Consider the following 23,870-nt stretch of genomic DNA (forward strand, 5'->3'; position numbering starts at 1 on the left):
TGCATTTGAGGTACAAAATGGAAGCAGATTCTTGTTATTCTAGTCCTGACAAAGCTGCTTCAGCTATTAGTGAAGAGAGGACACTCAGCTCTGTCTCAGAATGTGGACTTTGGCACAAAGGCAATTTCTTGGCAAACACACAGGACCACTAGAATTGTAAACACACACACTGTGGTCACTGGGCCCACTGGAAGTGTAAATGCAGTGTGATCACTGGGGCCACTGGAAGTGAACACGCACACAGTGTGGACACTGGGACCACTGTAAGTGGGAACACGCTCCATGGGACCACTGGACGTGTGTGTGTGCGATCACTGGGGCTACTGGAAGTGTGTGCATTCGTGGTTACTGGGACCACTGGAAATGTGAACAATGTGTGATCGCTGGGACCACTGGAGGTGTGAACACTGCGTGGCCACTGGAAGTGGAGCTCACAATGTGATCCATCATTCCACTGGAGGTGTAAGCACATAGTATTGATCACTGGGCCCGCCAGAAGTGTAAACATGCACTGTGACCACCGGCCCCACTAGAAGTGTGATCACTGGGACCACTGGAAGTGAAAGTGTGAACACACAGTACTGTTCCCAGGTCAGTCACCCCATTAACTGCCTGACCCATTAGTGCTTACCGACTGCAAGCCTTTCATGGCAGACATGTCAAGGAAAGAGACAGCGGCAAAGTCAAAGATGATGCTGTGTACTTCCAGCCTGGGAACATGAATCCCAGCAGGTGGAGATCTCCAGTCAACCCGCAGTGGCAACTCCTGCATGTCTGCTGCTGCGCCTGGGTCCTCCTCACTCTTGTCCTCCTCGTTGTCCAAGTCCTTCGGGTAACTTACGTCAGTGGTCTCCACATACCCTCTCTGCAGAGAGAGAGGAAAACGGGGTTAGGGCTGGGGCAGGTTGGCTGCTTCGAGGGTGAGACGTTGTGGGGCTATGTCACAGCTGCCATGCTGAGAAAGGAAATGGGTGGTCTGGAGTCCATCTGACAGGGGTGCGGGGCTGCACATGAGGTCTTGTGGGTGGTCTGGAGTCTGTCTGATGGGAGGTGGGGGCTGCACATGACGTGCTGCGGTGGAGAACCACGGGATGGAGAGGCTGGATGGGAAGAAGGGAAGGGGGTGGGGTTAGGGTTTCAGGGAAAAATTCTGACCCAACCCACGACAGAACAGGCTGTGCAGGTTATTATGATTAAAATCCAGATAATGAATGGAAAATTCTGGATATTTCTTCTTGTGAATGTTGCTTATGTGATCCAAGGTGACGCTGCTGTAAATAAGTTTTAAATTGAAATTGGATTATTAAAGACCCTGTCCAGATTCTGATGCTGATTTATGACCACATGGACATCAAAACACGCAGTGAACCACAATGTGTCACTGCACATTCCTCGCAAACAGCATTTCCACAATGCTCAGCAGAACAACCAGAGTCATTTTTAAAGAAAAAGAAGGGTTTTTTTCAGTTAATATGTGATTAATGGTCTGGTGAAACTCAGACTGTTCTTTTGTGTATGGTGAATGACTTTGGTTCGTTAGGATTCTGTATAATTTGCCTGGTTAGATTTACTCCTGGATTTTTATAATAAATACATAGTTTTGTTTAATTGCCAAAGCCTCTATGATTCCTGCACTTGAGTGTACTACTGACCCTTACAACAACACACAAGGCCACAAACAACAAAATCAAAACAAATTCCTTTCCTCCCTCCCACCCTCCAAAACACAGACAGCCCTCAACTCCAGGAAAGGCCTCCAGTCTCCAGTCCCCAATCCCTATCTCCAGTCCCCAATCACCGTCTCCAGTCTCCAGAACCCAATCCCTGTCTCCAGTCTCCAATCCCCAAACACCGTCTCCAGTCCCCAATCTCCATTTCTAGTCCACGTCTCCAGTCTCTATTCCGTGTCCCCAGTCTCCAGTCACAAATCCCAGTCTCCAGTCCCAATTCCCACTCCCAGTCTCCAATCCCCAATCCCAGAATCCAGTCTCCAGTCCCAATCCCTGACTCCAGTCTCCAGTCCCCAATCCAGATTCCAGTCTTCAGTCCTCAATCACCATCTCCAATGCCAGCCTCCAGTGTCCAGTCCAAAATCCCCATCTCCAGTATCCAATCCCGAAACCCTGTCTCCAGTCCCCAATCCCAGGCTCCAGTCTCCAGTTTCCAATCCCCATCTTCAATCGCTGTCTCCAGTCCCCAATCCCAGACTCCAGTCCCCAATCCCCGTCTCCATTCTCCAGTTCCCAATCCCCTCTCCAGTCTCCAGTCCCCAATTCCAGACTTCAATCTCCAGTCCCCAATTCACGTCTCCAGTCTCCAGTCCCTAATCCCCATCTCCGATCTCTAATCCCCATCTCCGGTCTCAAAACCCCGTCTCCAGTCCCCAATCCCTAATCCCAGATTCCGGTCTCCAGTCCCCAATAACCCATCTCCAGTCCCCAATCCCAGACTCCAGACTCCAGTCCGCAATCCGAGACTCCAGACTCCAGTCCCCAAACCCTGTCTCCAGTCTCCAATCCAGAATCCCCATCTCCAGTCTCCAGTCCAGAATCCTCATCTCCACTCTCCAGTCCCCAAACCCATCTCCAATCTCCAATCCCCAATCCCAGTTTGCAGTGTCAAGTCCCCAAACACCAATCTCAGTCTCCATTCTCTAGTCTCCAATCACAGTCTCCAATCTCCAGTCCCCAATCCCAGATTCCTGTTTACAGTCCTCAATCCCTGTCTCCGGTCTCTAGTTCCAAATCCCCATCTCCAGTCTCCAGTCCCCAATCCCCATCTCCAATCTCCAATCCCCGTCTCCAGTCTCCAGTTTTGAGTCTCCAATCATCATCTCCAATCTCCAGTCTCCAGTCTCCAGTCCCCAATCCGCATCTCGAGTCTCCAGACTCCGTCTCCAGCCTCCAGTCTCCTGTCCCCAATCCCAGTCTCCAGTCTCCAGTCTCCAAGCCTCTATCCCTGTCTCTAGTCCCCAATACCCATCTCCAGACCCCCATTGCCAATCCCAGACTCCAGTCTCCAGTCCCCAATCCCTGTCTCCAGTCTGAAGTTACGTTCCCAATACCCATCTCCAGTCTACAGTCCCCTATCCCAGACTCCAATCCCCAATCCCCATCTCCAGTCTCCAATCCCAGTCTCCAGTCTCAGTCCACAAACCCCAATCCCAGTCTCCAGTCCCCAATCTCCAATCTACAGTCCCTAATCCTAGACTCCTGTCTCCATTCTCCAGTTCCAAATCCCCATCTCCAGCCTCCAGTCTCTAGTCCCCAAACCCAGACTCCAGTCTCAAGTCTGCAATCCCGGTCTCCAGTCTCCAGCCCCCAATCCCTGTGTCCAGTCTCCAGTCCCCAGTCCCCAAACCCCAATCCCCATTTCCAGTCTCCAGTCCCCAATCCCTGTCTCCAGCCCCAATCCCAGACTCCAGTCTCCAGTCCCCAATCCCAGACTCCAGACTCCAGTCCCCAAACCCTGCCTCCAGTCTCCAATCCACAATCCCCATCTCCAGTCCCCAATCCCCATCTCCAATCCCCAATCCCTGTTTGCAGTCTCAAGTCCCCAAACACCACTCTCAGTCTCCAGTCTCCAATCCCCAATCCCTGTCTCCAGTCCCCAATCCGCGTCTCGAGTCTCCAGACCCCGTCTCCAGTCTCCAATTCCAGACTCCAGTCCCCATCTCCAGTCTCCAAGCCCCTATCCGTCTCCAGTCCCCAATCGCCGTCTCCTGTCCACAATCCCCAATCCGTGTCTCGAGTCTCCAGACCCCATCTCCAACCTCCAGTCTCCCGTCCCCAGTCCCCGTCTGCAGTCTCCAAGCCCCTATTCCTGTCTCCTATCCCCAATTACCGCCTCCAGTACCCAATCACTAATTCAAGACTCCAGTCTCCAGTCCCCAATCCCTGTCTCCAGTCTCCAGTTACCAGTCCCCGATCCCTGTCTCCGGTCTCCAGTCCCCAATCCCTGTTTCTGGTCTCCAGTCCCCAATCCCAGACTCCAGTATCCAGTATCCAGTCCCCAATCCCCATCTCCAGTCTCTATTCTCTAATCCCATTCTCCAGTCTCCAGTCCCCATATCTAGTCTCCAATCCCATATCCCTGTCTTCATTCCCCAACCTCATCTACAGTCCCCAATCCCCGTCACCAGCCCCAATCCTAGACTCCAGTCTCCAGTCCCCAATCCTAGACTCCAGTCTCCAGTCCCCAATTCCATACTCCAGTCCCCAATCCCAGACTCCAGTCTCCAGTTCCCAAACCCTATCTCCAGTCTCCATTCCCCAAACCCTGTTTCCAGTCTCCAGTCCCCAATCCCCATTTCCAATCCCCAATCCCTGTCTCCAGTCTCAAGTCCCCAAACACCAATCTCAGTCTCCAGTCTCCAGTCCCCAATCCCAGTCTCCAGTCTCCAGTTCCAAATCTCCATCTCCGGTCTCCAGTCCCCAATCCGCATCTCCAGTCTCCAATCCCCAATCGCTGTCTCCAGTCTCCAGTCTCCAATACCCAATCCCCATCTCCAGTCTCCAGTCTCCAGTCCCCAATCCCCGTCTCGAGTCTCCAAACACAATCTTCATCTCCAATCTCCAGTCTCCGATCCCAATCTCCAGTCTCCAGTTCCCAATCCCCATCTCCAGTCTCCAATCGCCGTTTCCAGTCTCCAGTCCCTAATCCCCATCTCCGATCTCTAATCCCCATCTCCGGTCTCAAATCCCCGTCTCCAGTCCCCCAATCCCCAATCCCAGATTCCGGTCTCCAGTTCCCAATAACCCATCTCCAGTCTCCAATCCCAGACTCCAGACTCCAGACCAGTCCCCAAACCCTGTCTCCAGTCTCCGGTCCCCAATCCCTGTCTCTAGCCCCAATCCCAGACTCCAGACTCCAGTCCGCAATCTCAGACTCCAGACTCCAGTCCCCAAACCCTGTCTCCAGTCTCCAATCCAGAATCCCCATCTCCAGTCTCCAGTCCCCAAACCCCATCTCCAGTCCCCAATCCCAGATTCCTGTTTACAGTCCTCAATCCCTGTCTCCAGTCTCTAGTTCCAAATCCCCATCTCCAGTCTCCAGTCCCCAATCCCCGTTTCCAGTCTCCAGTCCCTAATCCCCATCTCTGATCTCTAATCCCCATCTCCGGTCTCGAATCCCCGTCTCCAGTCCCCCAATCCCCAATCCCAGATTCCGGTCTCCAGTTCCCAATCTCCATCTCTGGTCTCCAGTCCCCAATCCCTGTCTCCAGTCTCCAGTCCCCAATAACCCATCTCCAGTCTCCAATCCCAGACTCCAGACTCCAGTCCCCAATTCCAGACTCCAGACTCCAGTCCCCAAACCCTGTCTCCAGTCTCCAGTGCCCAATCCCTGTCTCTAGTCCCAATCCCAGACTCCAGACTCCAGTCCACAATCCCAGACTCCAGACTCCAGTCCCCAAACCCTGTCTCCAGTCTCCAGTCCAGAATCCCCATCTCCAGTCTCCAATCTCCAATCCCCAATCCCAGTTTGCAGTGTCAAGTCCCCAAACACCAATCTCAGTCTCCATTCTCCAGTCCCCAATCACAGTCTCCAATCTCCAGTCCCCAATCCCAGATTCCTGTTTACAGTCCTCAATCCCTGTCTCCAGTCTCTAGTTCCAAATCCCCATCTCCAGTCTCCAGTCCCCAATCCCCATCTCCAATCTCCAATCCCCATATCCAGTATCCAATCCCCAATCCCAGATTCCGGTCTCCAGTTCCCAATCCCCATCTCTGGTCTCCAGTCCCCAATCCCTGTCTCCAGTCCCCAATAACCCATCTCCAGTCTCCAATCCCAGACTCCAGACTCCAGTCCCCAATCCCAGACTCCAGACTCCAGTCCCCAAACCCTGTCTCCAGTCTCCAGTGCCCAATCCCTGTCTCTAGCCCCAATCCCAGACTCCAGTCTCCAGTCCCCAATCCCAGACTCCAGACTCCAGTCCGCAATCCCAGACTCCAGACTCCAGTCCCCAAACCCCAAACCCTGTCTCCAGTCTCCAATCCAGAATTCCCATCTCCAGTCTCCAGTCCAGAATCCCCATCTCCACTCTCCAGTCCCCAAACCCATCTCTAATCTCCAATCCCCAATTCCAGTTTGCAGTCTCAAGTCCCCAAACACCAATCTCAGTCTCCAATCTCCAGTCCCCAATCCCAGATTCCTGTTTACAGTCCTCAATCCCTGTCTCCAGTCTCTAGTTCCAAATCCCCATCTCCAGTCTCCAGTCCCCAATCCCCAACTCCAATCTCCAATCCCCGTCTCCAGTCTGCAGTTCCAAATCCCCATCTCCAGTCTCCAGTCCCCAATCCACTGCTCCAGTCTCCAATCCACAATCCCTGTCTCCATTCTCCAGTCCCCAATCCCCAATACCAGTCTCCAGGTCCCAGTCCCCAATCCCAGAATCCTGTCTCCTGTCTCCAGTCTCCAATCCCTGTCTCCAGCACCCAGTCCCCTATCCCTGTCCCCGGTCCCCAATCCTCATCTCCTGTCTCCAGTCTTCAGAACCCAATCGCCGTCTCCAGTCCCCAATCCCAGACTCCTGTCTCCAGTCCCCAATCCCAGACTCCTGTCTCCAGTCCCCAATCACTGTCTCCAGTCTCCAATCCCGAATCCCAGTCTTCAGTCTCCAATCCCCAATCCCGAACTCCAGTCACCAATCCCCACCTCCAGTCTACAGTCTCCAATCCACAATCTGTGTCTCCAGTCTCCCGTCTCCAGACCCCATCTCCAGCCTCCAGTCTCCAGTCCCCAATCCCCGTATGGAGGCACACAGGTAGATAGGATGAGGCTGTTAGATTGGGTGAGGAAAGCATGTGGATTACTGGCCAGGAAGACGAACACAAGAACTTTACAAAACCCCTCCTCAGGCCACAGCTAGAGTATTATACACGCCACACTACAGGAAAGATGTGATCACTCTAGAGAGGCAGCAGTGGAGATTCAGAGGGATGTTGTGTGCAATGGAGCATCTCAGTTATGGGAAGAGACTGGATAGGTTGGTTTGTTTTCCCTGGAGCAGAGGCTAAGGGCAGGGACCTGGTAGAAGTGCACAAAATTAAGAGGGAATTTGACAGGCTAAGAGTGAGAATATTTTCAACATTGCAGAGTTGTTTAACATGATGTCTCAGAACATCGAAAATCTACAGCACATTACAGGCCCTTCGGCCCACAATGTTGTGCCAACCATGTAACCTACTCTAGAAACTGCCTGGAATTTCCCTACTGCATAGCCCTCTATTTTCCTAAGCAGCATGTACCTATCTAAGAGTCTCTATTGTATCCCTCTCTACCACCGTTGCTGGCAGCCCATTCCATGCACCCAGATTAGGACTAAGGTGTTTAAAGGGGATCTGCAGGGACTATTCACATCTAGAGGATTATGGACCACATTGTTTGAGAGAGTGGTGGAGACAGACATGGTCACATTTAAGGAGTACCTGACCAAGTGGTGGCAAATGGATAAGCTGGTCAGTGTTTTCACACTGAGCTGAGGTCTCTGGGTCTCTGCTGTGTGATTCTACATTTAATAAGCCTGGGTTGATCAGAGTAATATTTTCCAAAGAAGTGTTTACATAGTAATACTCTCATTCAGATTGAATGAAATGAGCGCTTGTGATATGAGTCTCCCGTTGCACTAACTAATCCAAGTCTTTTGCAGCTATGGGCCGAACCTAAAAATATCAGATGTTGAGCTGCTGGAAATGAGTTTGGTGTGAAGGGGTCTGATCTAGTGACTGCCACTGAACAACTCACCGTCGTGGCCATGAGCTCTCCTTTCAGAAGCATTTTCTTGATTTTTCGAAGGGCTTTATTCCGTTTCCGGAGAATCCTGAGTGGATTAAACCCAACCTGTGGGAAGAATTAAATCCTGACTGAGAATGCAGATAAAGATGAAACAAAACATATCAATTCCAACTTTAAAAAAACACAAATAAACATCTTAGAAAGGAAGCTGTAGTGAAATTTAACCAGAATTTTACAAAAATATTGTTTACTGAAAAAATTAAAGCTCACAACATTATGGCAAATGAGTTTAGTTTATGCTTGGTAATTAAACTAGTTTATGTCTGAAGCAATTCCATCAATGTTCTAATGCCGAACATCCTTCTGTGATTTCTGCTTTCCTCCTGGTCTTTGACTCACTCAGACATTCCTCACTCACCTACCCCACCCCCAGTCCCTCCAGATGGACCCATTCATCTGTTTGTCACCTACCCCACATCCTCCCCACCACACACACACTTCTTATACCGGCTCTCTCCCCTCTGTCCGTCAGACCGGGTAAAGGGTCTCAAACCAAAAACACCACTGTTTATTTCCCTCTACTGATGCTGCCTGACCTGCTGAGTTCTTCCAGGATCTTAAGTGTGGCATGCTGGAAACTGTTGTGATAAATAAGGAGCACACACAAAATGCCGGAGGAACTCAGCAGGCCAGGCAGCATCTATGGAAAAGAGTAAGCAGTCAACCCATGAATCCTGATGAAGGGTCTCGGTCTGAAACGTTGACTGTTTACTCTTTTCCATACATGCTGCCTGGCCTGCTGAGTTCCTCCAGCATTTTGTGTGTGTTGCCTGGATTTCCAGCATCTGCAGATTTTCTCTTGTTTAAGATAAATAGGCTGAGTTATTATACAACCTAGGTGAGATTTCTGGTGGTTTACTGATGTCAACTGTGAAATGAAACAAATAGTCATTGTTAACTCTGTGGTGAAGGTGCAAGTTTGTTGCTGGAAACCAGGCCTTGGTTAGATATCCAAGGTAGTGCCAGAGTAAATGTGGTGGTTGAGATGGGTTAACCTGGTAAGTTTATGAGATGCAAATTGGTAAATGTTGTCAGGGTTATATACGCTGTGAACAGATCCCTTGTGAGAACTCAGGGATTAATCTTTGAAAGTTCTGTGATGAACAGCAACTCACAGCTTCTGTCAGCTTGGCCCGGAAAAAGTCAATATTTGCAAAGAAAATGGGTGAAGGACATCGGAAGATCTTCACTCCCTCTGGCTCATAAATCTGCAGTAAGACACAAGAGAAATCAGTGCATGAAGTAGCTCACTGAAGGCTTAAATCCCAGTGTTTAAGGTCAGTTGTCGGCTTCACTTACATTGACAAAGTCCTTCCTGTTCCTGTACAGGTCTGTCCCATTGATGTTAGCCAATACAGCACACTGTGGGCTGAAGATAAGATAGTCACACACACACACTAATGCTGATGATGGAAATAGAGCCCAATGGGCGCACTGTGCCTGCTTCACTGTGCCCCTCTGAGTCCTCAGATTAAGACGAGTGCCCAGACCATGCTAACACGGGGCCTGTTTGTCTGCATCACGCCTTCCACGGTGAAATCCGGGCCTTACTTTGCTCAGCTTCTCCCACACCAGGTTGCATTTAACCTCTGTCCCCCTTATTCCTTTTCACCCCGAGCAGGTTTGTCAGAATCTTATACAGCATAGTTACTTAATTAATAGGATGTAGAATGATTCAGCAAGTACAGGCCCTTCACTCACCACCTCTGTGCTGACCATGATGCCAAATTAAACAAATCCCTTTTGCCTGCAGCTGGCCCCATACCACATCAATCACTGCCTGTCTAAATGCCTCTTCACTGTTGTTGTTGTATCTGTCTCCAGTATCACCCTGGCAGTACATTCCAGACACTCACCACTCTGTGTAAACAAAAACTTGCCTTGTAACCTTCTTTAAACTTCCTCCGATGTTTCTCCAAAATGGCTGCTGTCCAGTATTTAAATTTCCCATCCTGGGGAAGAGACACTATCTACACCTCTCACTGTTTTATGTACTTCGATCAGGTCTCCTGTGACTGATGGAAAGACACAGCTACAATACCTGCCCAGGCCACACTTGAGGAGCCTGTCACTGCACACCCGCTGGATGTGACTTCACCAAGAATAGCTGGTGCTATCGCCATAAGTGTGCAGGGGAACTACCCAGAGCTGGGTATGGGGACACAGCATGGCCATACCTAGGCGTGCATAATTTCTCACAGAATGGATGGAGGGTTGAAGAAGGGTTTGGAGAATTAAAAAGAAACGCTCTGGTTCATCTGTACTTTCTCACTTCCATCTCCTTCCTCAGTCAGAAAATGCAATGAAAGTTCCTGCTCTTCCACACTGAAGATAATTTCCAAAGAAAGTCATAGTCATACTTTATTGATCCCGGGGGAAACTGGGTTTTCGTTACAGTTGCTCCATAAATAATAAATAGTAATAAAGCTATAAATAGTTAAACAGTAATATGTAAATTATGCCCGGAAATAAGCGCAGGACCAGCCTATTGGCTCAGGGTGTCTGACCCTCCAAGGGAGGAGTTGTAAAGTTTGATGGCCACAGGCAGGAATGACTTCCTATGACGCTCTGTGTTGCATCTCGGTGGAATGAGTCTCTGGCTGAATGTACTCCTGTGCCCAACCAGTACATTATGTAGTAGATGGGAGACATTGTCCAAGATGGCATGCAACTTGGACAGCATCCTCTTTTCAGACACAGGCACAGGGGGGTGGGGGGTATTGGGGGGGGTGGATACTAATCAAGTAATAAAACAGTGATAATAAAAGTATAAAGGGAGGAGGGAATAGGAGGAAAGGGAGTATCAGAGGTAAGGAGTCAGAAAGCAGAGGGACGTTGAAGGGAAAGGGGAAGAAGGATGAGAGGACAGGAGAAGGTGTGAAGAGATTCAGAAAGGGAGTGGGGAAAGAGACAGAGGGGAAGGGGATAGTGGAGGAAGGGGATTAGAGGAAGGGAAGAGAAGGAATAGAAAGAAAGGATGAGAAGAGTTTGCAGGAAAGGGAAATAGGAGAGATCGACTGGATGGGTCAGACAAAGGCATTGGGGTATACCACCATCTTGTTGAATAAAAATTTGCAAACGAGTGATAATAAAACAAAACTGGCCACTGAACAGCAGATGGAAACATGGAATCCACTTGTTTGTGGAATCTCCGGATGTGACTGAGAAGAAGTTCCTATAACCAGATCTTTCCACACCCAGCATCTCCAGGACCTGTCCCCTCCCCTGTACTTCACCAAGTGCCTCTCCCTGATGATTCACACTTGATCCCAATTTAACAGGCGCCCCATCTCCTTCCTCCTTATCTGCATGTCCCGAACACCACCTTGGGGTCTAAGTCTGAGCAAGGCAGAGGAGAATTTCAGAGATAGCGCCATGCTTCATACTGAGATGGTTAAAACCACCAGACATTGAGCAACGTAAACACGAGGAATTCTGCAGATGCTGGAAATTCAAGCAACACACATCAAAGTTGCTTGAGACATTGAACAACATTGGTGGACACAGTGTTCACACCAGCTCACAGTTACTGAAGCTGTTTCCTGACATCCGGTTGGCTCTAAACTGAACTCCACTCTAACACTGCATGAGTGAGAAGGTACTCACAACTGGGTTCTGAAGACAATGGTCAGCAGCTCAAATCCAACAGCAGCAGCGAGCCCGATGTCCAGACCAAGGAGAACAGCGGCGATGCAGGCCACGATCCAGATCAGCTGTGAACCAACAACATATCAACCGGCAGGTCAAGCCATCCACTGCAGTCTAACTGAAGAAAGAGCTAGTAAGAGATTTAAAAGTGGGAGGGGGAGGGGGAGATCCAAAATGATAGGAGAAGACAGGAGGGGGAGGGATGGAGCTGGACAGGTGATAGGCAAAAGGGGTATGAGAGGATAATGGGACAGGAGGCCCAGGGAGAAGGAAAAGGGGGAGGGGGGTGAAAACCCAGAGGATGGGCAAGGGGTATAGTCAGAGGGACAGTGGGGAGAAAAAGGAGAGTGAGAGAAAGAATGTGTGTATATAAATAACGGATGGGGTACGAGGGGGAGGTGGGGCATTAGCAAAAGTTAGAGAAGTCAATGTTCATGCCGTCAGGTTGGAGGCTACCCAGACGGAATATAAGGTGTTGTTCCTCCAACCTGAGTGTGGCTTCATCTTAACAGTAGTGGAGGCCGTGGATAGACATGTCAGAATGGGAATGGGATGTGGACTTAAAATGTGTGGCCACTGGGATATCCTGCTTTCTCTGGTGGACAGAGCGTAGGTGTTCAGCAAAATGATCTCCCAGTCTGCGTCGGGTCTCGCCAATATATATAAGGCTACATCGGGAGCACCGGACGCAGTATATCACCCCAGCCGACTCACAGGTGAAGTGTTACCTCACCTGGAAGGACTGTCTGGGGCCCTGAATGGTGGTAAGGGAGGAAGTGTAAGGGCATGTGTAGCACTTGTTCCGCTTACAAGGATAAGTGCCGGGGGGAGATCAGTGGGGAGGGATGGAGGGGACGAATGGACAAGGGAGTCGCGTAGGAAAGGGGGGGGGGAAGAGGGAAAGATGTGCTTAGTGGTGGGATCCCATTGGAGGTGGCGGAAGTTACAGAGAATAATATGTTGGACCCGGAGGCTGGTGGGGTGCTAGGTGGTAGGTATACCTCCCTCCCCTTTCTAGATCTTTCTGTCTCTATCTCTGGAGACAGCTTATCTACTGATATCTACTATAAGCCTACTGACTCTCACAGCTATCTGGACTATTCCTCTTCTCACCCTGTCTCTTGCAAAAATGCCATCCCCTTCTTGCAATTCCTCTGTCTCTGCCGCATCTGCTCTCAGGATGAGGCTTTTCATTCCAGGACGAGGGAGATGTCTTCCTTTTTTAAAGAAAGGGGCTTCCCTTCCTCCACCATCAACTCTGCTCTCAAACGCATCTCCCCCATTTCACGCACATCTGCTCTCACACCATCCTCCTGCCACCCCACTAGGAATAGGGTTCCCCTGGTCCTCACCTACCACCCCACCAGCCTCCGGGATGTAGTGTATCAAATGCATACACTACATCTTCATCGATGTGTTTAGTCACATCCTCAAAAAATTAAATCAGGCTCGTAGGGCACTACCTGCCTTTGACAAAGCCGTGTTGACTATTCCTGATCATATTATGCCTCTCCAAACGTTCATAAATTCTGCCTCTCAGGATCTTCTCCATCAACTTACCAACACTGAAGTAAGACTCACTGATCTATAATTTCCTGGGCTTTCTTGAATAATGGAACAACATTTGCAACCCTCCAATCCTTTGGCACCTCTCCCGTCCCCATTGATGAAGCAAAGATCATCACCAGAGGCTCAGCAATCTCCTCCCTCGCCTCCCACAGTAGCCTGCAGTACATCCTGTCCAGTCCCGGTGACTTATCCAATTTGATGCTTTCCAAAAGCTCCAGCACATCCTCTTCCTTAATATCTACGTGCTCAACCTTTTCAGTCCACTGTAAGTCATCCCTACAATCGCCAAGATCCTTTTCCGTAGTGAATACTGAAGCAAGGTATTCATTAAGTACCTCTGCTATCACCTTCGGTTCCATATACACCTTTCACTGTCACACTTGATTGGTCCTATTCCCTCACGACTTATCCTCTTGCTCTTCACATACTTGTAGAATGCCTTGGGGTTTTCCTTAATCCTGTCTGCCAAGGCCTGCTCATGGCCCCTTCTGGCTCTCCTAATTTCATTCTTAAGCACCTTCCTGCTAGCTTTATAATCTCCTAGATCTCTATCATTACCTAGTTTTTTGAAACTTTTGTAAGCTTTTCTTTTCTTCATTGAGGCATTGATTGTGTGGATAGTCAGAGACTTTTTCCCAGGGCTGAAACGAGAGGACAAGGTTTTAAGGTGCTTGGAAGTAGGTACAGAGGAGATGGCAGGGGTAAGTTTTTTTATGCTGAGAGTGGTGAGTGCATGGAATGGGCTGCCAGCGACAGTAGTGGAGGTGGATTCGATAGACCCCTGGATAGGTACATGGAGCTTAGAAAAATAGATGGCTAGGGGTAATCCTAGGTGGTTTCTAAAGTAAGTATATGCTTGACACAGCTTTGTGGGTCGAAGGGCCTGTATTGTGCTGTAGTTTTCTATGTTTCTATGTTTCTTGACTACAGGGAGTAGTCTGGAGAGTGGGGCTGCGAGGGAATATGAATCGGCCAGGATGGACTGTAGGAGGGGTCTTGATGGGCTGAATAGTCTGATTCTGTTCCTATGTTTTATGGTTATGACTCTGAAGGCTGTAAATGTGCCCTGATTGGTAACAAAGGCATTCCTGGTAACTGAGACCAGAATCTCATCTAAGTGTTTCCTGCCCAAGGCAGCCAAGCCGATAATGCAGAAGCAGGAAATCAGGAATAGAAGCCAATCTCCTTCGAATGGAGCAAGTACTACTGCAGAGAACACTGGCTTTTTACTTAGTTAGTCAGTTACTTGTTAAGACAACAGACGGAATTAGCCCTTGGAGCCACACAGTCCAGCAATCCCACAATTTAATCCCATCATAATCACAGGACAATTTACAATGATCAATTAACCTATTAACAAGTACTGGTCTGTGGGAGGAAACCAAAGCACTCGGAGGAAACCCATGCGGTTTCAGGAAAAACATACCAACTCCTTACAGGCAACAGTGGGAATCAAACCTGGGTCGCCTGCACTGTAAAGCGTTGAACGAACCACTAAGTTACTGTACCGTCCCTTCTGTGAAATTGGTGGAAATCATGAATGCACTGAGCTGATATGAACAACACTATTTTTCATATTGCTTGTCAGTGGTTTGCATAATGGAATTGATGGCTTTGTGGCAAAGTTTGCAAATGATACGAAGATAGGTGGAGGGGTAGGTAGTGCTGAGGAAGCAATGCGATTGCAACAGGGCTTAGACAAATTAGAAGAATGGGCAAAAAAGTGGCAGATGGAATACAGTGTTTGGAAATGTTTGATAATGCATTTTGGTAAAAGGAACAAACAAGCTAACTATTATCTAAATGGGGAGAAGGTTCAAACATCAGAGGTACAGAAGGACTCAAGAATCCTCATGCAAGACTCACAGAAGGTTAAGTCTGTGGTAAAGAAGGCAAATGCAATGTTGTTCAAGGGGAATAGAATATAAAAACGAGATAATGTTGAGCCTTTATAAGACACTAGTCAGGTCGCACTTGGAGTATTGTCAACAGTTTTGGGCCCCATATCTCAGAAAGGATGTGTTGTTATTGGAGAGATTCCAGAGGAGGTTCATGAGGATGATTCTGGGAATGAAGGGGTTAACATATAAGGAGCGCTTGACAGCTTTGGGCCTGTACTCACTGGAATTTAGAAGAATACGTGGGGGTCTCATTGAAACCTACTGAGATAGCGTGGATGTGAAGAGCAAGTTTCCTCTAGTGGGGGTATCCAGAACTAGAGAGCACAGCCTCAAAACGGAGGGGCGGCTTTTTAGAACAGAAGTAAGGAGCAATATTTTTTAGCCAGAGAGTAGAAAATCTGAGGAATGCTCTGCCACAGGCAGTGGTGGAGGCCAAGCCCATAGGCATTTTTAAGGTGGAAGTTGATAGTTTCCTGATCAGGATATGATGAGAAGGCAGGTGTATGGAGTTGAGTGGGATCCAGGATCAGCCATGATGGAATGCGGGAGCAGACTCAATGGGCTGAATAGCCTAATTCTGCTTCTACGTCTTATGATTTTATGGCCTTAATACTAAGTCCCAGGGGAGGAGACCCTGCACTGAGACAATGCAGAGGTATTTCATACCAGCTCACTCTCCATTAGTGCCCAGCAGATCCAGCAAGCCCAGCACCAAGGACTGAGAATTGCCTCCTGTTTTGGAACTATGGACATTGAAGGGTGTCACATGATATAACAGGATATACTGTAGATGATTTAAAGATATGGACAGAGAAAGGGCAGACAGGGTTTAACCTGAGCAAATGTGAGGTTGCTCTTTGGGAGGTTAATAGTAAGAGGGATATATGGAGTTAATGGCAGAGCCCTTAGGGGCATTGAGGTCGCAGAGCAGAGCTCCCTGAAAGTGGTGTCACAAGTGAAGGAGGAGCTCGGCATGCTTGCCTTCATCATTCAGGGTGCTGAGTATAAAAGTCAAGAAGGTACGTTGCTGCTGTATGAAGGCTTGGTGAGGCTACATTCAGAGCACTGTGGTCACCTCGTTATGAGAAGGTGTGGATGTTCACCAGGATGTCACCTGGATTAGAAAGTGACACTTATAAGGAGAGACTAGAGAGTTTTTTCTGGAACGGCAGAGGCAGATAGAATCTTTCCCCAGAGTATGAATGTCAAAAACTGGAGGTTTAAGGAGAGAGTGAGAAGGTTTATAGGAAACATTGGGGCAGGACATTTTACACCAAGAGTTACACACAAAAAATGTTGGAGGGACTCAGTATTTCAGGCAGTATCTATGGAAACAGCATTTCACTGGGACCTAGGGTTGCCAACTTTCTCACTCCCAAATAAGGGACAAGAATAGCAGTCAAATACGGGACACTTGTGTCTACCCCCAGAAAGACTACCATGACCATGAAGCCTCGCGCAGACACCTCTGTGCGCATGCGTGACGTGCGCATACATGACGTACGAATTCGTGAACGTGCTAAATTTTTTCTACAAATCGGTTTGGGCGATTCTGTCAGTGAAACTACACTGTACGTACGTTATTTCTACTTTATATAGGCTGTGTATTTATCATATCATTCCTGCTTTTTACTGTATGTTAGTGTTATTTTAGGTTTTATATGTTATTTGGTAGGTTTTTTTTGGGTCTGGGAACGCTCAGAAATTTTTCCCATGTAAATTAATGGTAATTGCTTCTGCACTTTACGCCATTTCGGCACGAAAGGTTTCATAGGAACGCTCTACCTTAGCGGGGGAAATACGGGACAAGGGCGGTCCCGTATGGGACAAACCAATTTAGCCGGATATACGGGATGTCCCGGCTAATACGGGACAGTTGGCAACCCTACTGGTACCCTTCATCAGGACATGTGCCTGGAACGCAAGTGGTGGGAGCAGTGTTTAAGAGGCATTTAGACAGACCCATGAACAGGCAAGGGATGGAGGGATATAGAGCAGCTGTAGGCAGTTGGGATAATCTTAATTTGACATCATGATTAGTATAAACATTATGGGTCGAAGGCCCTGTTCCAGGGTTAATGACCCTCCCACTGCATCCACACTCAACTCTCCGAGAGCACCATCCATCAGAAACAGAGCGGGTCCCCACTGATAGGACCTGCGAACACCAGAATCGCACAGGCACACCACAGGCCCAGAGTCTGTACTGCCCCAGGCACGGTTCTACCAGCGTGAGTTTAGCCAGCTGTAAAACTCAAAAACCCAGCATGTTTCAAACTGAGGAATGAAAAGTAGTTTTCTATTTACTCCTTTTTTAAAAATAAAGTGATATATAGTGAAAAATCTTGATATGAATTCAGTCAATGACCGAAGATCATCACCTGGGCTGACAGTAATTCATCCTCACTGTCAGCAAACAGTCCTGCAGCAGAAAACCTGGCCAGCATTTCAATGCAAGTCCCTGATATGAGTTGGTGTGAGCACCATAGCTCATATAGACCTAGGTCCGAGTGTGGTGGTGGTGGTGGGGGGGGGGGGGGGTCCTAGCTTTTTAACACTGGGGGGAGACAGATCCATGTCCCAGTAGGGGGGGAGGTGTCCTAGCTTTCTAACACTGGTGGAGGGAGACAGACCCAGGTCCCAGCGGGGGTGTCTTAGCTTTCTAACACTGAGGGGGCGGAGATAGACTCAGGTCCCTGTGGGGGGGTGTCGCAGCTTTCTTACACGAGGTGGGGTGGGGGAGGGAGTTATCATTACCACAGCCGAGACAGACCCAGGTCAAGAGCACTCACTGCATGTAAAGTGACAACGTCTCAAAGTCTTGAGAGACTGCAGATGCGGGAACTTAGAGCAAAAAGCAAGCTACTGAAGGAATGTCGCCAATCCTCCCCGTTGTTAGTAAGGTGCCCCTCAATGACTCAGGGCAGCTCCCCCGTCAATGCGGCTTCAAAGGAGAGGGGTCGCAGAACTGAGCAAGAGTAGCGTACAACAGTGCTGAAGTGTGTTGGGGGGGGGCATGATGTGGAATGGGTCATCAAAGGCCCGATCACTTACACAATCATACTTGTCTTTCTTCCATAGAATTCCAATATCTCCGAACTGCATTAACATTCCTTTCAAATTAATAATGACAATCGCTCCAAGAACTGACTGTAAAGAGAGCAGGAAGACAAAGTTAGGCACTGAGTCAACAGCTTTGTAAACCAAAATGCCCCACACTGATTGATTCTCAAACAATGATACAACATTTGCAGAGGGGAGTGACTGTAAAATTCTTGATGATAAACTCCTTGTGGAGTTACATCCATTGCTAGTCCTGGCTTTAGGCCAGGAGGGGCCTGTAGGAAGTCTGAGCAGGGAATCTGATTGAATTGGTTCCTTTTGCTACCTCCAGCTACTCGTGGCAAAGACAAGCCAGCACTTTGCATCAATGCAGAAAGTCTTGCCTTATATACAAGGCCAAGCATGTGGGTGGGGGGAGAGGGCTGGGATAGATTGATCTTACAGTAGGTTAAAAGGTTGGCACAACATCGTTGGCCAAAGGCCCATACTGTGCTGTTGTGTTCCTTGTGCTACATTCCATGAAATTCATGCCAAACTTTATAACATTGGTGGGGCGGAACTGCAAGATGGTGCTAAATTGTGTGGGTTCAACATCAGGGAGGATGTGAAAGCTGAGGGCAGTGACCCGAGTGGGTGCGATTCCTGGCACTGAGTACGTGGGAAGATTTACAGCTGGAGAAGGTTCAGGACAGCTTACTTCCAACATACTAAAATATAAATATGTCTGGTTCAGTGGGTCGATCCACAGCTCACAGTGACAGAGACCAGGGTCAATGTCAATCACAGCGACAGAGACATCGGGGTCAATGTCAATCACAGCAACAGAGACATCGGGGTCAATGTCAATCATAGTGACAGAGATCGGTGTCAATGTCAATCACAGTAACAGAGACTGGGGTCAATGTCAATCACAGCGACAGAGACATCGGGGTCAATGTCAATCACAGCGACAGAGACATCGGGGTCAATGTCAATCCCAGTGACAGAGACCGAGGTCAATGTCAATCACAGCAGTAGAAACCGGAGTCAATGTCAATCCCAGTTACAGAGAGACTGGGGTCAATGTCAATCACAGTGACAGAGACCGGGGTCAATGTCAATCCCAGTGACAGAGACAGGGGTCAATGTCAATCCCAGTGACAGAGACCGGGGTCAGTGTCAATCGCAGTGACAGAGACCGGGGTCAATGTCAATCTCAGTGCCAGAGAAACCGGGGTCAATGTCAATCAGAGTGACAGAGACAGGGGTCAATGTCAATCACAGTGACAGAGAGACAGGGGTCAATGTCCATCACAGTGACAGAGACCAGGGTCAATGACAATCACAGGGAATCAGAGACCGGGGTCGATGTCAATCACAGTGACAGTGTCCTGGGGTCAATGACAATCACAGAATCAGAGACCGGGGTCGATGTCAACCACAGTGACATAGGCCGGGGTCAATGTCAATGTCAATCACAGCGACAGAGAGACAGGGCTCAATGTCAATCACAGTGACAGAGAGACAGGGGTCAATGTCAATCACAGTGACAGAGACCGGGGTCAATGTCAATCACAGCGACACAGGCCGGGGTCAATGTCAATCACAGCGACAGAGAGACAGGGCTCAGTGTCAATCACAGTGACAGAGAGACCGGGGTCAATGTCAATCACAGTGACAGAGGCCGGGGTCAATGTCAATCACAGCGACACAGAGAAAGGGCTACATGTCAATCACAGTGACAGAGTGACAGGTGTCAATGTCAATGCCAGTGACAGAGACCGAGGTCAATGTCAATCACAGTGACAGAGGTTGGGTCAATGTCAATCCCAGTGACAGAGAGACAGGGGTCAATGTCAATCACAGTGAGATAGGCCGGCATCAATGTCAATGACAGCGACACAGAGAAAGGGCTACGTGTCAATCCCAGTGACAGACACCGGGGTCAATGTCAATCCCAGCGACATAGTGACAGGGGTTAATGTCAATCCCAGTGACAGAGACCGGGGTCAATGTCAATCACAGTGACAGTCAGACAGGTGTCAATGTCAATCACAGTGACAGAGACAGGGGTCAATGTCAATCCCAGCAACAGAGTGACAGGGGTTAATGTCAATCCCAGTGACAGAGACAGGGGTCAATGTCAATCACAGTGACACAGGCCGGGGTCAATGTCAATCACAGCGACAGAGAGACAGGGCTCAGTGTCAATCACAGTGACAGAGAGACCGGGGTCAATGTCAATTACAGTGACATAGGCCGGGGTCAATGTCAATCACAGCAACACAGAGAAAGGGCTACATCTCAATCACAGTGACAGAGCAACAGGAGTCAATGTCAATCCCAGTGACAGGGATAGGTGTCAATGCCAGTGACAGAGACCGGGGTCAATATCAATCCCAGTGACAGAGAGACAGGTTTCAATGTCAATCCCAGTAACAGAGACCGGGGTCAATGTCACTCACAGCGACAGACAGACAGGGGTCAATGTCAATCCCAGTGACAGAGAACAGGGTCAATGTCAATCACAGCGACTGAGAGACAGGGGTCAATGTCAATCCCAGTGACAGAGAACAGGGTCAATGTCAATCACAGCGGCTGAAACGGGGGTCAATGTCAATCACAGTGACAGAGAACGGGGTTCATGTCAATCACAGTGACAGAGACCGGGGTCAATGTCAATCTCAGTGACAGAGGCTGGGGTCAATGTCAATCCCAGTGACAGAAACTGAGGTCAATGTCAATCCTAGTGACCGAGACCGGGGTTCATGTCAATCACAGTGACTGAGACCGGGATCAATGTCAATCACAGTGACAGAGATCGGGGTCAATGTCAATCACAGCGACAGAGAGGCAGGGGTCAAAGTCAAACCCAGTGACAGAGACTGGGGTCAATGTCAATCCCAGAAACAGAGACTGGGGTCGATGTCAATCACAGTGACAGTGTCCTGAGGTCAATGACAATCACAGAAACAGAGACCGGGGTCAATGTCAACCACAGTGACATAGGCCGGGGTCAATGTCAATCACAGTGACAGTGTTCTGGGGTCAATGTCAATCACAGTGACATAGGCCGGGGTCAATGTCAATCACAGCGACAGAGAGACAGGAGTCAATGTCAATCCCAGTGACAGAGACCGGGGTCAATGTCAATCCCAGTGACAGAGAGACAGGTGTCAATATCAATGCCAGTGACAGAGACCGGGGTCAATTTAAAACCCAGTGACAGAGTGACAGGTGTCAATGTCAACGCCAGTGACAGTGACTGGGGTCAATGTCAATCCCAGTGACAGAGACCGGAGTCAATGTCAATCACAGCGACAGAGTGGCAGGGGTCAATGTCAATCCCAGTGACAGAGACTGGGGTCAATGTCAATCCCAGAAACAGAGACAGGGGTCAATGTAAATCCCAGTGACAGAGACCGGGGTCAATGTTGATCACAGTGACACAGGCCGGGGTCAATGTCAATCACGGCGACAGAGAGACAGGGCTCGGTGTCAATCACAGTGACAGAGAGACAGGGGTCAATGTCAATCCCAGTGACAGAGAGACCGGGGTCAATGTCAATCCCAGTGACAGGGCCAGGTGTCAATGTCAATCTCAGTGACAGAGAGCCGGGGTCAATGTCAATCTCAGTGACAGAGAGACAGGTGTCAATGTCAATCCCAGTGACAGAGACCGGGGTCAATGTCAATCTCAGTGACAGAGAGCCGGGGTCAATGTCAATCACAGCGACAGAGAGCCGGGGTCAATGTCAATCACAGTGAAAGAGAGACAGGGGTCAATGTTAATCACAGTGACAGAGACCGGGGTCAATGTCAATCCCAGTGACAGAGAGTCGGGGTCAATGTCAATCACAGCGACAGAGAGCCAGGGTCAATGTCAATCACAGCGACAGAGAGCCGGGGTCAATGTCAATCACAGCGACAGAGATCGGGGTCAATGTCAATCCCAGTGCCAGAGACCAGGGTCAATTTCAATCACAGCAACAGAGGGACAGGGGTCAATGTCAATCCCAGTGACAGAGACCAGGTTCAATGTCAATCACAGCGACAGAGAGACAGGGGTCAATGTCAATCACAGTGACAGAGAGCCGGGGTGAATGTCAATCACAGCGACAGAGAGCCGGGGTCAATGTCAATCACAGCGGCAGAAACTGGGGTCAATGTTAATCCCAGTGACAGAGAGACAGGGGTCAATGTCAATCACAGTGACAGAGAGACAGGGGTCAATGTCAATCACAGTGACAGAGGCCGGCGTCAATGTCAATCACAGTGACAGAAACCAGGGTTCATGTCAATCACAGTGAAAGAAAGACAGGGGTCAATGTCAATCCCAGTGACAGAGACCAGGTTCAATGTCAATCACAGCGACAGAGAGACAGGGGTCAATGTCAATCACAGTGACATAGATCGGGGTCAATGTCAATCCCAGTGACAGAGAGTCGGGGTCAATGTCAATCACAGCGACAGAGAGCCGGGGTCAATGTCAATCACAGCGGCAGAAACTTGGGTCAATGTAAATCGCAGTGACAAAGACCAGGGTCAATTTCAATCACAGCAACAGAGAGAACGGGGTCAACGTCAATCCCAGCGACAGAGAGACAGGGGTCAATGTCAATCCCCGTGACAGAAAGTGGGGTCAATGTCAATCACAGTGACAGAGATCGGTGTCAATATCAATCACAGCAGCAGAAACAGGGGTCAATAACAATCACAGTGACAGAGAACGGGGTTCATATCAATCACAGTGACAGAGACCGGGGTTCATGTCAATCACAGTGACTGAGACCGGGATCAATGTCAATCACAGTGACAGAGATCGGTGTCAATGTCAATCACAGTGACAGAGGCTGGGGTCAATGTCAATCATAGTGACAGAGAGACTTGGGTCAATGTCAATCCCAGTGACAGAGGGACAGGTGTCAATGTCAATCCCAGTGACAGAGAGACAGGGGTCAACGTCAATCCCAGTGACAGAGAGACAGGGCTCAATGTCAATCCCCGTGACAGAAACTGGGGTCAATGTCAATCACAGTGACAGAGACCGGGGTTCATATCAATCACAGTGACAGAGATCGGTGTCAATGTCAATCACAGTGACAGAGGCTGGGGTCAATGTCAATCACAGTGACAGAGACCGGGGTTCATGTCAATCACAGTGACAGAGACTGGGTCAATGTCAATCACGAAGACAGAGGCTGGGGTGAAATTCAATCACAGTGACAGAGGCCGGCGTCAATGTCAATCACAGTGACAGAGACCGGGGTCAATGTCAATCCCAGTGACAGAGAGCCGGGGTCAATGTCAATCCTAGTGACAGAGAGCCGGTGTCAATGTCAATCACTGCGACAGAGAGCTGGGGTCAATGTCAATCTCAGCGGCAGAAACTGGGGTCAATGTCAATCCCAGTGACAGAGACCGGGGTTCATGTCAATCACAGTGACAGAGGCCGGGTCAATGTCAATCACAGTGACAAAGACCGGGGTCACCGTCAATAACAGCACAGAGGCCAGGGTCAATGACAATCCCAGTCACAGAGAGACAGGTATCAATGTCAATGCCTCTGACAGAGAGATAGGGGTCAATGTCAATCACAGCGACAGAGACCCGGGATCAATGTCAATCACAGCAGCAGAAACTGGGGTCAATGTCAATCACAGCGGCTGAAACCGGGGTCAATGTCAATCCCAGTTACAGCGTCCAGGGGTTAATGTCAATCACAATGACAGAAACTGGTGTCAATGTCAATCCCAGTGACAGAGACCGGGGACAATGTTAATCCCAGTGAGAGAGACAGGTGTCAATGTCAATCACAGTGACAGAGACCGGGATCAATGTCAATCACAGTGACAGAGAACGGGGTCAATGTCAATAACAGCGACAGAGGCCGGGGTCAATGTCAATCATAGTGAC

The 23,870-nt window shown here is 49.1% G+C and overlaps 1 protein-coding gene across 1 annotated transcript in view; it reads right to left on the reverse strand.

Annotated features, from left to right (window-relative positions):
- LOC140186819 (chloride anion exchanger-like) overlaps positions 1 to 23,870 on the reverse strand; it is a 98,649-nt gene that overhangs the window by 6,077 nt on the left and 68,702 nt on the right. Inside the window, exons 11-16 of the mRNA XM_072241410.1 lie at positions 17,967 to 18,062; positions 11,401 to 11,507; positions 9,094 to 9,163; positions 8,910 to 9,002; positions 7,744 to 7,839; positions 632 to 865 (exon numbers count right to left, since the gene is read on the reverse strand). Of these exons, the coding sequence (XP_072097511.1) occupies positions 632 to 865; positions 7,744 to 7,839; positions 8,910 to 9,002; positions 9,094 to 9,163; positions 11,401 to 11,507; positions 17,967 to 18,062 (696 nt within the window). The remainder of the gene's footprint in view (positions 1 to 631; positions 866 to 7,743; positions 7,840 to 8,909; positions 9,003 to 9,093; positions 9,164 to 11,400; positions 11,508 to 17,966; positions 18,063 to 23,870) is intronic.

Source organism: Mobula birostris, chromosome 23 (assembly GCF_030028105.1).
Source record: "Mobula birostris isolate sMobBir1 chromosome 23, sMobBir1.hap1, whole genome shotgun sequence".
Taxonomy (NCBI): domain Eukaryota; kingdom Metazoa; phylum Chordata; class Chondrichthyes; order Myliobatiformes; family Myliobatidae; genus Mobula; species Mobula birostris.